We start from the raw sequence: 13,384 nt of genomic DNA on the forward strand, positions 1-13,384 counted from the left end.
AACTGCCTTCCAGAAACAATTAAGTTCGAGAACTAAGGTACCACTGTACCTTACTTACCTATATATGTTTATTTATTAGACTGCTGAAAATAGTTTCATCGGCAGCAAACCTCTTTAAGCACTAACAGAAATAAAGTGATACAGGTTCTTTAAATAGATTGTTCTTACTTGATAAGTTGCATTGCGTTTCCTTGACAAACTGGTCTTGATCGACGCTTGAAAAAGTCATGAATACTTTTAGGTTGAGGTAGGTGATACGGCAAAGACACAGCAGATTCTAAAAAATAATTGTACTGTTGTTATAACTTAACTAGAAACAGTGCGACTAGAGATGAGAGCAACAAATATAAATAAAAATATGTTAATTTAAATAATAAAAAATAAGAGTAACTCAAGCCCGATCGTTCAGTATTTGCATACTGGTGGCTGAAGTTGGATGCAGCACTAGGCAGTCCTGAAGAACAATGGTATAACCATAGGTCTATGGCTGTATTCATGTTTTCTATGACTTACTAGGGCTGCATCCTGATCGGTCTTGAGTTGCGCTCATCTCTAAGTGCAACCATGAGTGCAGGAACACAATGGAATGCTCACCTCGCAAAAGCCTTTGTGTCTCGCTGTGCATCTGCTTTATTGCTTCCTTGCTCATTCGTGCAGCTTTTCTCTCCTTAAATACAAAACAGCAAATGTTAGATTATCTGTATTCAAGAAAATGAAGTTTAAAAGGCACATGTCACCAAGACTTTCTTTTACCAATTAGAGCCAGATAATGAAACTTTTTTTTACCCCCACCCATTTTTATGGGAGCTGCCCTCTTACCCAAGCTGTTTTACAGCATTTAGTAAAATACTTCACAGCAAACCCCATGGACAGACGACAATTAAAAAAGTAATTCTACAGGAAGTCTCAGCTTAGTTTTAGACCTAGTGGCAAGAATGAAAATTCCAAGATTTCAGGATTTTATAAGGGACTATAAAACAAATTTGAAAAACAATAGGTCCTTTAACGATTACTCATTCCCTTAAAACTGTATGTGATATTTACATAAAATAGTTGGCTAAAATAGTGGGATGAGAAAGAAATGCATGTGTTTGATATTTGAAGATACATTCTGTACATTCAAACAGACTGGATTTAAGTTAAAGGGGTTACCCAGCAAAAATCTTTTTCTTTCAAAATCAACTGGTGTCAGAAAGTTATATAGATTTGTAATTTACTTATATTAAAAAATCTCAAGTCTTCCCATACTTACTAGCTGCTGTACATCCTGCAGGAAATGTTGTTTGATTTTCAGTCTGACACAGTGCTCTCTGCTAACATCTCTGGCAGAGACTGGAACTGTCCAGAATAGGAGAGGTTTTCTATGGGAATCCCCATTAAAAACCTCTTGTGTTTTGGGCAGTTTTCCTGCATGACCTACAGCAGCTAATAAGTATCGGAAAACTTGAGATTTTTTTTATAAAATTAAATTACAGATCTATATAACTTTCCGACACCAGTTGATTTGAAAGAAATCAAATCGCTGGACAACCCCTTTAAGTGATATGTTGGGGTACTGGAGGCAGGATAACCAATGACCATACATCAGTACATGCCAGCAACATTGTACCTTCGAGAACCATATTAATAAAACAAACAAAACGAAAAGAGGCCATACCTTTCTTTTTGCAGATTCTGCTTTATTTCCAAACTCTCCTTCCTCATCTGATCCACCAGAGAAATGAGGCTGTAAGGTATAAATATATGATCAACTGTTTAATAATTACAGTTCTTAAGAATGTATCACTTCACATAAGTTTTTTTTTTGTTTTTTTTTAATATATAACCTGGTTGACGCTGGTGCATAGACCTCAGTGGCTCCAACAGTCTTTCAAATCGCTGCCCGGTTCCGGCCATATGCGCTGGTTTCTCGATATACAATTATATGCCCAACGCCCAAGTTCACCAGTATCCCCCTCCCCTGGACGACATGCCTCCTTCAGAATCAAGTCTTGTCGCATCACCGAGGGGATGGGATATCAGTGAACTGAGGTCGCCGGGCCCACATCCAGTGTACCAAGTGGTACTAATTACTTGTCGAAGAACTGTAGCAGATGGCAGGAACCAGGCAGTGGTTTTAAAAATGGATGGCGCCATCGCTTTCAATATTACAGGCACCACATGGTTTGTCTAAATAAAGCCCTATACATCCAGAATCTGCCTGTCGTGTACATGTAGCTTTCCCTTTGACTTGCAAAAAAAAAACTATTTTAAGTGTGTAAATATACAGCCCCAATAGGTTTCTACAATCTTGTCTGCAGAGTCTCTGGAATTCAGTAATCTCCTGCTTCATTAATATAGAAAACAATATGCTGGAGGGAGTTCATTGACTTTCATGTAAAACGCTTTCTAGGCATGCTCTGTGACCTGTGCTGTGGAGGGGAGGAGATCTGTGTTCATAACCTATTACAAATGATATGATTATGAATTCTCTATATTCTGGGCTAACCTTTCATTACAATCCTATGCTCACAATCTCTGACTGTACATAACAGTTTTGCCGATAGGTGTGTGGACGAGGCCTGAAGCATTGGCCTTTGAAAAATACTGGGGCTGAACCCTTATAACTGGAGGCATTGCTATGTCCAGTAAATTATACCAAAGGACAAATGTCTATAAGCCTAGTTCATTAAAAAGTAATAAAAAGTAACAACGATGTAATCTACTACAGAAAGGTAAACTCTAAAAAAGGTTTAGAGTCATTATTCTAAGTATATGGGACACAAGTCACCATATTTTTATGATGCAACACATGCTATATAGTGTCCTAAATTCAGCACCACCAGGATAAACCTCACTCATAGCTAAGGGGCTGTGTAACATATGATCACTGCGCTCTTGTAGTAATACTTACAGAACTACTCTTAAATCTGCTTTTCACATTGGCACGTATCGCATCTAGGGATTCCTCTTCAGGATTATCACTCTCCTCATCCTTATCAAAGAGATCACCATCAGCTAAGAGACAGCCGCTGTCATTTAAAGGAGGCTGAATATCTTCTCTTTGTGCCTGAGGGGGGAAAAAAATACATTTACCATGTAGACGAGAAAAACTTTTTAGTGCCATTTGACAAACTTAGCACGACTTTGCTCTAAGTTGTAAAAGCAGGTGTACTATAAAGGGGTATTTCAGAGTTCGAGCAAAAAGGATCATTACCCACAAAGCGGCTGTATAAGACTGGGTTCACACGACTTAGGGCTTTATTACACCAAGGAGGAGATTTATCACACTGGTGTAAGGTAGAATTGTCTTAGTTGCCCCTAGCAACCAATCAGATTCCATCTTTAAGAAATGAAAAGAGGAATCTGATTGGTTGCTAGGGGCAACTAAGACAATTCTACTTTACACCAGTTTGATAAATCTCCCCCCAAGTGATTATCGGCTGTAATAGGTCATGTTAAAAGGCAACATTCAGCCAACATGCACTCTGCTTGAAATTCCGCCGCTTATTCCGTAGTGGAAACATACCCTTATTTTGGAAAGTATTTTACAAAATTCAAGAGGGGAACCAACATTAAGATGATAATGGAAAGATTTTCAGCTTGTCATCTGTTTTCAATCCACTTCTGGTTTTGGAATAGTGACCAAAATAAGGCCCAGAAACCAGGGTGGGTGAACCTAACCTAACACTAATCCTACATGTTAAAAATGACTTTTTTAAAAAAAAATTCATTAAAGAAAAGTGTTTACATTTATTTTTTTAACATTTTTATACTGTGTGGCAGAAGGGAAGACATGTCCTCTCTACTGCTCAAGCCCTGGTTCCAACGCACTTACATATGGCAAGCGATACTGGGCCTCCCCCGATGTCTATTTTAATGTATGTTAGCATTAGTATAGACATTACACTTGGGCAAGCTTTCTGTGTCAGTAGCGCTGCAGGCATGGCAGCCTGTACCAAAGCAAGTGGTCAATCACTGCCCGCTCTGCTACAGGGTGCTGCATCTGCAGCGCTACTGACACAGACAGCTTCTCCGATGTGTAATGTCAACGTTTTTTTTCCCCTTCAAAAAAGGTGTTAACTTTTTGAAATTATAATTTCACAAGTATTACACAGGGCAGGGGAAGAGTAAAGGGAAGGGTTGTGGAATAGGAACAGTTTTTGAAAGTAAGTAGCCGTGCTTTTTGTAATCTTTCATAGCCTGTTGAAAAAAAATTACATTACAGTCACATAACTTTTTATATTTCTTAATATATTTATATATATTTTTTTGCCAGCATTCCAAAGTAGTGTTTTGCTTCTCGATACTCTTCTACCAATAGGTGAACCGAGCCTTATATTGCTTACCTTAGAATTCTTATACTTAAGCTTTTCAATAGATTCTGTTTTCTTTCTGTTTTTCTCTGCTCTTCGTTTTGATCGGCTTTTTTCTTGTCCCCCAGTTTGCTTTTTAGAAGACTTATGGTTACTTAGCTCAAAAACGGAGGTGTTTTCCTGTGGACTTTGTTTATCAGTATTAGCCTCTATATCATTCCCCCCATCCGCAGCGAGGTCTTCATTACAATCACTATCACCGCTGTCAAGAAGAGCTGCTTGAATCCTCCGAGGCTTTACCCTATCTGCAGCTTTGCGCTCTTTGTTCTCTTCATCACTTTCCAGGCTCGGCTTAGTGTTGGCAGTATCAACTCTGCGGTCACCATCGGATTCACTGTCACTTTCTTCAAAAACTTTCTTATTTTTGGATTTTTTAACTACCAAGATTTCATCATCTGAATCTTAAGACAACAAATTAAGAGAATAAATTAATAAACTTGCATAACCATATTATACATGAGCACTATTAGGGTAAGTAAATAGGACGGAAAGCCCGTTGCATAATCAGACGCTCGCGTCTCCGCCCGTGCCATAGACTTCATTCTATACACGGGCGGATTCCTTTCTCCGCTCAAAGATTGAACGCGATCATTCTTTGAGCGGAGGAAGGAATCCGCCCATGCATAGAATGGAGTCTTTGCCACAGGCGGAGACGCGAGCGTCGGATTACGCAACGGACTTTCCGTCCTATTTACTCAGTGTGCACGTAGCCTCAAGGTGTGCATACGAAAAAAGACAAAGACTTCGCAGTAAATGACTTCATTCTGGTGCTAAAGTGCTTCTCGGGTGCCGCTGACGCCATGTTTCTTCTGACACCCTTGAATCTCCTGTGATTTTGAAGACAGGAAGTCAGAGAGGTCTCCAATTCATAAGGGAGCTCTCAGAGATGCATTGACTGACTTCTGACCATCTTATCTGCCGGCCAGTCGACAAAGAGGTCACAGGGGTGCCAGCAGGATCCAAACAGCACTGTATCACAGAAATTAAGCCACGCCACGGGAAACATATCATGACAAGGAGAGAAGGCTTTCCAGCATGGGAACACCTATTTGACTCTTGGTAACAGAATAATAGCATTTTTCTACATCACAGATAGATATATGGAATGGGCCATTTGCCTGCTTGACCTAACAGCTATACAGATGTCAGCAGTATGGAATGGGAATTACAGCTGACAGATTCCCTTTAAAGGGGAACTATCAGCAGGTTAGACCCCGTATTGCTGATCCGCTCCGGGGGACGGCCGGCCCGGGCAGATCAGCGCTATGGGGGCAGGCAGAGCTCCTAACAGTCTTATCGCACCATGGAGCAAGCTACTAACTGCACCAGAACGACGCCAAGAAGGAACATAAGAGACATACCTTCCTCCTCGGCATCACCTGTGCAATAGAGACATATCAGCAGGTTAGATTTGTCTAACCTGCTGATCGTTCCCCTTTGAGTAACTCCCACTGACTTAAATTGAAGTTGCACAACGAGCATAGCCACATGAGCTACACTGCTCTTTGAATGTTTTCACCTTCCTCACCACTTCCAGTGGCCACAAAGAGGGCAAAGAGGGCTGGGAAGCCATCTTTAGAGAAAATCCCTTTAAGCCTTTCTTGACAAAGCCCAAAATGGCCTAAATGACAGGACAATTTTTGCATTTTTGTTTTTCCCTCCTCGCCTAAGAGCTATAGTGCTTTTATTTCTCCATCTACAGGATCACAGCATTTTTTTTCCAGGAACGAGAGTAATTTGTAATGGCTCCTTTAAATCCACCATAAAATGTATGACGGAACTAGATAGATATAGATATATATATATATATATATATATATATATATATATATATATATATATATATATATCTATATCTATATATATATATATTTTAATTTATTTTTCATTGTATTAAAGGGAACCTGTCACCCCCCTGCCGGGGTGACAGGCTCCCGACCCCCCGTTAGAGCCCCCTATACTTACCTAATCCCGCCGGGTCCCGCTTCTGGAGGTGGTCGGGTGATGAAGATCTCAGCCGCTGCAGCCCGACGCGCGCGCTGAGAGATGAGTCCAACGCCCATAGAGAATGACGGAGAGCTGGACTCTCCTGTCATTCTCTATGGGTGTTGGACTCATCTCTCAGCGTGCGTGCCGGGCTGCAGCGGCTGAGATCTTCATCACCCGACCACCTCCAGAAGCGGGACCCGGCAGGATTAGGTAAGTATAGGGGGCTCTAACGGGGGGTCGGGAGCCTGTCACCCCGTCACGGGGGGTGACAGGTTCCCTTTAAGGGAAAGGGGGTGAATAACTTTTATTGGAGGAGGTGCTGTGTCATATTTTTAAAAACATAGCAGAGCAATGATCAGTGTTATCGGTGCTCTTCACATTGGAAGAGCACTGACAGGCCCGCTCAGAGGTAAGTGTAACTTCTCCAGTGGTTAAGGAAAACGATCAGGACCCCCACAATCATACTGCGGGGATCCCAACCGTTAAGGGACAAGAGCTGCTCATCGGCTTTTAGGGATTATTGAGAGGCTGCAGCTCAATTATGGCCAGTCATTAAGGGTGAGGGCCCGGCTGACTTGCATTTCTCCATGGAAAAAAAAAAAGTTCGATTTTATTATTTTCAATCTTTGCCTTGTTTAATCCCTCTATTTTCCTTCCTGAAACTGTGTGAATAAACTGGGGTACCATTCCTCTAGTGAGCAGGTTGTATCCATAACACATATATAAAGTCTGTAGAGCTCCACCATACAAGACACTATCTGTACTGCTCTAATGTATGGGGAATAGATGTGAAGTATATAAAGAAACTTCGGGTTCTAGTAGCAAGCTAAAAACCAATAGAGAGACAACTGAACCTCTGATATATTACAACATATAAATTTTATTATTAAAATTACAAAAGGATGTATCCATGTACAGTCCAACACTGTCCAATTAGTGTACAGGTGTCCAAGAGGAATATTAAAAAAAAAAAAAAAAATAATACTCCTACACAGTAATTTAATTTTCCCCTTTGGTGCTGTCATGAACTGTGGGAAAACAAAGGCTTTTAGTCTATTCTTACAGCATTGCTGACATGTCCTCTCTAAATCTATGTAAAATACCTTCATTTTCCAAGTCCATGCTTTCTTTCTGGGCTCTAGGAGAATCCATTCCGCAGCTTCCCTGGCCGCTGTCTGAATCGTTCTCCGGGACTTTTAGTCCAACAGAATTATCGTCCAAATACACCTAAGGTTAGCATAAAAAACCTAGTTTAGTGGAAAAAAAAGTAATATCAAAGCAGCCAAGCCATGACATGATCAGCTCTGCTGTGCAAGTGCTATTTCTCAACTGCATGAGGCTATGCATAAACAAACTAGGGCTAAAACTAACAGTAACCATTTTGGCTGCATTAAGGATCACATGACCAAATATACATTACACAGAGCTTTATTTAAGGGTGGGTTCACACAATGTTTCCACAGGGGACTTAAAGCGTAACTGTCATTTCAGGGCCATTTTTCTGAAAACAATAAATATCTACTGTACAAGCGATTTTAAGAAACTCTGTAATAGGTTTTATGTACTAAAAGAGTTTCCTTCTGGACTGAAAAAGCAATCTCCCAGCCTCCCCCCTCACATCAGAAGCTGCAGGATTTCTGTCTCCATTATGTGGCTATGGAGAGGGGAGGGGCTGTTAGGAGTGACTGAGCACAGAGCTGTCCTGCACAGCACAACACCCTGCAATCTTCTCTCAGTAAGTTCATAGATAAGCACTGACCTTTCTGGCCCCAGAATCCTGCGGTTTAGGTGCCCAGAGAGTCTACAAACAGCTGACCTTCATGTCACCTCTTCCTGCTCCCTCATCTCCCTTGGCCCCTCCCCCCTTCATAGGCTTACAATGGAGAGAGCAGAGCCCGTCTTCACTGGCTTCTCTGTAATGAAGACGTGTTTGCCTGATAATGCACAGATAAGAAGTCAGGGGGGGAGGCTGGGAGATTGCTTCTTGAGTACAGAAGGAGGCTTTTTTGGCTGATGAAACCTATTACAGAGTTTCTTAAAATCGCTTATACTACGGATTTCTGCAATAAAAAAAAACATGACAGTTACACTTTAAGCAAGTACCAGTGCGCAGTATGCAGTACCAGTAACAGTATGCAGTGCAATGCACCAGTGTGTAGTGTACCGGTATATAGTGTAGTGTACCAGTATGCAGTGTATTGTATAGTACCAGTGTGTAGTGTACCAGTATGCAGTGTATTGTATAGTACCAGTGTGTAGTGTACCAGTATGAAGTGTATTGCACCAGTATACAGTGTACCAGTATACAGTGTATTGTAGTGTACCAGTGTGTAGTGTACCAGTATACAGTGTATTGTAGTGTACCAGTGTGTAGTGTACCAGTATACAGTGTATTGTATAGTACCAGTGTGTAGTGTACCAGTGTGTAGTGTACCAGTGTGTAGTGTATTGTATAGTACCAGTGTGTAGTGTACCAGTATACAGTGTATTGTATAGTACCAGTGTGTAGTGTACCAGTATACAGTGTATTGTATAGTACCAGTGTGTAGTGTACCAGTATACAGTGTAGTGTACCAGTATACAGTGTAGTGTACCAGTATACAGTGTAGTGTACCAGTATACAGTGTAGTGTACCAGTATACAGTGTAGTGTACCAGTATACAGTGTAGTGTACCAGTATACAGTGTAGTGTACCAGTATACAGTGTAGTGTACCAGTATACAGTGTAGTGTACCAGTATACAGTGTAGTGTACCAGTATACAGTGTAGTGTACCAGTATGCAGTGTAGTGTACCAGTATACAGTGTAGTGTACCAGTATGCAGAGTATTGTACCAGTATACAGTGTAGTGTACCAGTATACAGTGTAGTGTACCAGTATGCAGAGTATTGTACCAGTATACAGTGTAGTGTACCAGTATACAGTGTAGTGTACCAGTATGCAGAGTATTGTACCAGTATACAGTGTAGTGTACCAGTATACAGTGTAGTGTACCAGTGCTCAGTACCAGTATGTAGTGTATCAGTATATAATGTATACAGTGTAGTGTACCAGTATACAGTGTAGTGTATCAGTATATAGTGTACCAGTGCTCAGTACCAGTATGTATTGTACCAGTAAGATGCACAGCACAGACTGTATACACACACTTCAGGAATCTGTGCTGCAGGCCATGTATATATAAGTCCACACTATCCCGTACAATGTAGATCCAGCTCCTCACACACAGGCAGGACACGGAGCCGCCCAACAATACTACATAACCTCTTATACTCTGACCAGACGCTCCCCGTGTACACAAAGGCGGACACTGGGTGGGAAAAGCCGCCGACATACAGCGCTGGACGACACTAGCTGATAGTGTATACCGGCACGGCTATGGATTACCTGAGGCTCCGGGCTGGCGGCCATTGCGCTCTCCGGTGACAGCTCCCGCCAATACAGCCTGCAGCCGCCTCGGATTTCGCGCTCCGAATAGTGGGCGGGGCCAGTAGATCGTCCACCAATCCGCTCAGGGCTGCAGGATGACGTGTAGTGTGGGGGGAGTCGATCCTGTGAGGCGAGCAGGACAGCGACAGATGGCGGCAGTGTGTACAGCGAGTGTGATAGCAGGGCCCTGTACACACACACACACGTTTTTTTGTCTTTGTTAAAAAAAATAAAAAAATAAATAGCATTTGTAGATAATGTTTTGGTGTCAGTTTTGTAAAACAAACACACAGTATTATAGTGTATTTTATTTCATACAAAATGTGATTAGAGATTCTCTGGTGACTTGTATAGAGCCAAGTGTCTGATGCAGGGTAAGGCTATGTTCACACACAGTATTTCTGCTCAGTATTTTGCAACCAATTCCAGGAGTGGATTCAAAACAGAAAGCCTATGTTCACACACTGCTGACATTGAGTGGATGGCCGTCATTTAATGGCAAATAACGGCCATCGTCTTAAAATGACAGCATTTATTTGCCATTAAATGACGGCCATCTTGTCAATTTCTGCAGTGTGTGAACATAGCCTTGCTGTTTTCAATCCCTACTGGATTTGGTTGCAAAATACTAAGCGGGAACATAGCCTTTGGCTATGTTCACACTACGTAAGTGCCGCAGAAATCACGGCCGTTGTAACAATGTAGTTCTGCAGCCTGAGGGGATCCCGGCCGGAGTGTATACACATCCCTAGCGGCGTCGTAGAAAACTGACATGTCAGTTTTCTGCGTCCGCTATTCAGTGAATAGCAGCCACAGAAAACCCTGTCAGTGCACACAGTGGAGCGGCTCCAGCCACTCGCTCTATTGTGTGCTGTGGGGAGTTCTGATGTGGGTGCGCACTGATGCGCCCGCTTTAGAACTCTACAGCTCAAAAGAGGGTCACGGAACGGCCGGTCTCTTACTAAGTATGAACATAGCCTAAGGCTGCATTTACATGTTCCGTGTTCTGCGCGGAACACGGACGTGGAATGCATGTAACGGACTCCCCCACCCCGTCCGGGCAGCATCTGTAATTAGATGCCGAGAGCGGGGGAACTGTATGCATATGCGCCCTGCTGTAATGACAGAGCCGCGCAGCTGCTTCATATCTGTACAGTTCCCCCGCTCCCAGCATCTAATTACAGATGCTGGGCGGGGGGGGGGGAAGTCCGTTACAGGCATTCCACGTCCGTGTTCCATGCAGAACACGGAACATGTGAATGCGGCCTAAGGCCAGGTTCACACTACGTTTTTGTTGTCTGTTTAATGAAAAAATGTGTATTTATATGTATCCGTTTTGATCCGTTTTTTTTCCAAATGACTTAAAAAAAAAAAAAAAAAACTTTTTTTTTCAGAATACACACAAAAGTGGTCGACCACGTTTTTTTGTGTACACTAAGAAAAGCATGTCTTTGGATCCATTTTTTTGATCTACTATGAGAGTGGTGGCCGGGATGCAATGCCAGGGCCTGCCTTAGGGGTGTGTGACCATACAGGGCACATCACCCTCTCAGTCACAAGGGGGCCCCAGCACCCGGTGAACCCGCACAACGTGCCAGGGCCACTGTCAGGTGCTGCGTCACCCCCTCTAGCTATTAGCATGTCTAATGACATGCCTATGGTTAGACAGGGCGCCCTGATTAACAAGGTCAATGAGGGGCAATGGTATGATACTATATGGGAGCTGCAGAGGGAGTATGGGGAGACTGATACTACATGGGGCTGCGTGGGGAGAGTTAAAATCATATGTGGGGGCTTGCACAGGGTAGTAGGGCAGATACCATATGGAGGAGGTGGGAGCTTGATACTATATAGGGGCTGCACAGGGGGTCTCTACTATTTGGGGGTCTCATACTATAGTGGAGTGTACAGATATCCTATTTTTTGAAGCCAAAGCCGGGAATGGATTTAAAAAGAGGAGAGATCTCAGTTCCTCTATGACCTGTTCCCTGTTTATAGTCTGTTCCTGGCTTTGGCTTCAAAAATCTGTCAGATAAATCTGTCTGCGTAATAGGGCCCTAAGTTGCATGACTGCCCCAGAAATGCTTCAGCATTTTTAATTTCTCTCTCAATAAGCTTCTATAGGGGGGTAAGAAAGCCAGGACAAAATGTCATGTTTATATGCATATTGGAGTTTTTTTCCCCAATAATTTTTGTGTGTGTGTGTGTGTGTGTGTTTTTAAAATAAACTGAACGGCAATAAAAATAACCAGTTTTTTTCATCCATTTTTACCAAAAAAAAAAAAAAAAAATGCATGGAAAAACTGATTAATTTGTGTGCATCTGTTTTGATCCGTTTTTCCATTGTCTTCCATTATAAAAAAAAAGGATCAAAACGCATCAGGTTTTTTTTTTAACGTACACACGTTGTAACGTACACACATTTTTTTGTACGTTAAAAAAGGATGTGTTTTGATCTGGGTTTTTTTTTTTGTTTTTTTTTTTATAATGGCAGTCAATGGAAAAACAGATGCACATAAATGGATCCATTTTTTCATCCTTTTTTTTAAAACAAAAATTTGATGAAAAAAAAAAAAAACGGATTGCAAAAACGTTGTGTGAAGCCAGCCTTAGGCTAGGGTTACATACAGTATTTCAGTAATTTTCAACCAAAATCAGAAGTGGATAGAAAACACAAAAAGGCTATGTTCACACACTGTTGAAATCGAGTGCATGGCTGCCATTTAACGTGAGGGTACAAACACACACACCGTATACACAGCGTATTTACTGCTGCGATACGCAGCAAATACGCAGCAGATTAGATCTAAATAACTGAACACAGCATCAAATCTGCACCATCAAATCTGCTGCAGATCTGCTGCGTATACGCTGTGTGTGTTTGTACCCTCAAATAGCCGCCATTGTTCTATTTTAATTGTAATTATTTGCCATTAAATGACGGCCATGCACTCAATTTCCACAGTGTGTGACCATAGCCTTTCTGTGTTTTCAATCCACTCCTGGTTTTGGTTGAAAAATACTGAGCAAAAATACTGTGTGTGAACATGGCCTAAACCTAACCTCAGTCTGGTGATGAAAGATTAACCATTTTGTGCACAGAATTGATAAGCTGGGCTTTCTTCTAGTACAATCATATATTATAATAACTTAAAGCAACCTATAAGTGTTGCTATTGGTACAACATTTAATATGATCATAAGACAACACTGTTAAAAGAAAGTATGCTGTATATATATTAAAGAGATGCCTTGAATTGTAGAATCTTTTGACCAGCAGTGTTGTCAGCTTTGACTGTCCATTACCTCCCTGAGTGTGTACAGGTGCAGACCCAGAGCAGCGGGGGTAGGGTGGGGTGGGTTGGCTTCATTGCCATCTCATATAAGCTCCTTCAGGGGGAATGCAATGGTTTGCTCTTCTGAGAAGGGTTTTGTGTAAAGTTCTTTGTGAGATTACAAGGAAATGGGGAGAAAAATATTGTTGGAGTCTGAAGTTACTTGCCAAGCTGCTGTGAAGAATGGAAGTGCTGAGTGCCCGATCAATTCTGGTAAGGACAGAAAGATAAATGTTCTATGGACTGTGTAGTGTCTGTCTCTATGCTATTCTAGAGT

The 13,384-nt window shown here is 41.9% G+C and overlaps 1 protein-coding gene across 1 annotated transcript in view; it reads right to left on the reverse strand.

Moving 5' to 3' along the window:
- Positions 1–9,800, reverse strand: part of CLSPN (claspin) — a 48,015-nt gene extending 38,215 nt beyond the window's left edge. Inside the window, exons 1-7 of the mRNA XM_069971648.1 lie at positions 9,732–9,800; positions 7,448–7,571; positions 4,329–4,756; positions 2,894–3,049; positions 1,658–1,726; positions 595–667; positions 169–277 (exon numbers count right to left, since the gene is read on the reverse strand). Coding sequence (XP_069827749.1) covers positions 169–277; positions 595–667; positions 1,658–1,726; positions 2,894–3,049; positions 4,329–4,756; positions 7,448–7,571; positions 9,732–9,755 — 983 coding nt within the window. The 5' untranslated portion in view covers positions 9,756–9,800. The remainder of the gene's footprint in view (positions 1–168; positions 278–594; positions 668–1,657; positions 1,727–2,893; positions 3,050–4,328; positions 4,757–7,447; positions 7,572–9,731) is intronic.
- Positions 9,801–13,384: the final 3,584 nt, after the last annotated feature.

This window comes from Dendropsophus ebraccatus, chromosome 5, assembly GCF_027789765.1.
Source record: "Dendropsophus ebraccatus isolate aDenEbr1 chromosome 5, aDenEbr1.pat, whole genome shotgun sequence".
In the NCBI taxonomy this organism is placed as follows: Eukaryota; Metazoa; Chordata; class Amphibia; order Anura; family Hylidae; genus Dendropsophus; species Dendropsophus ebraccatus.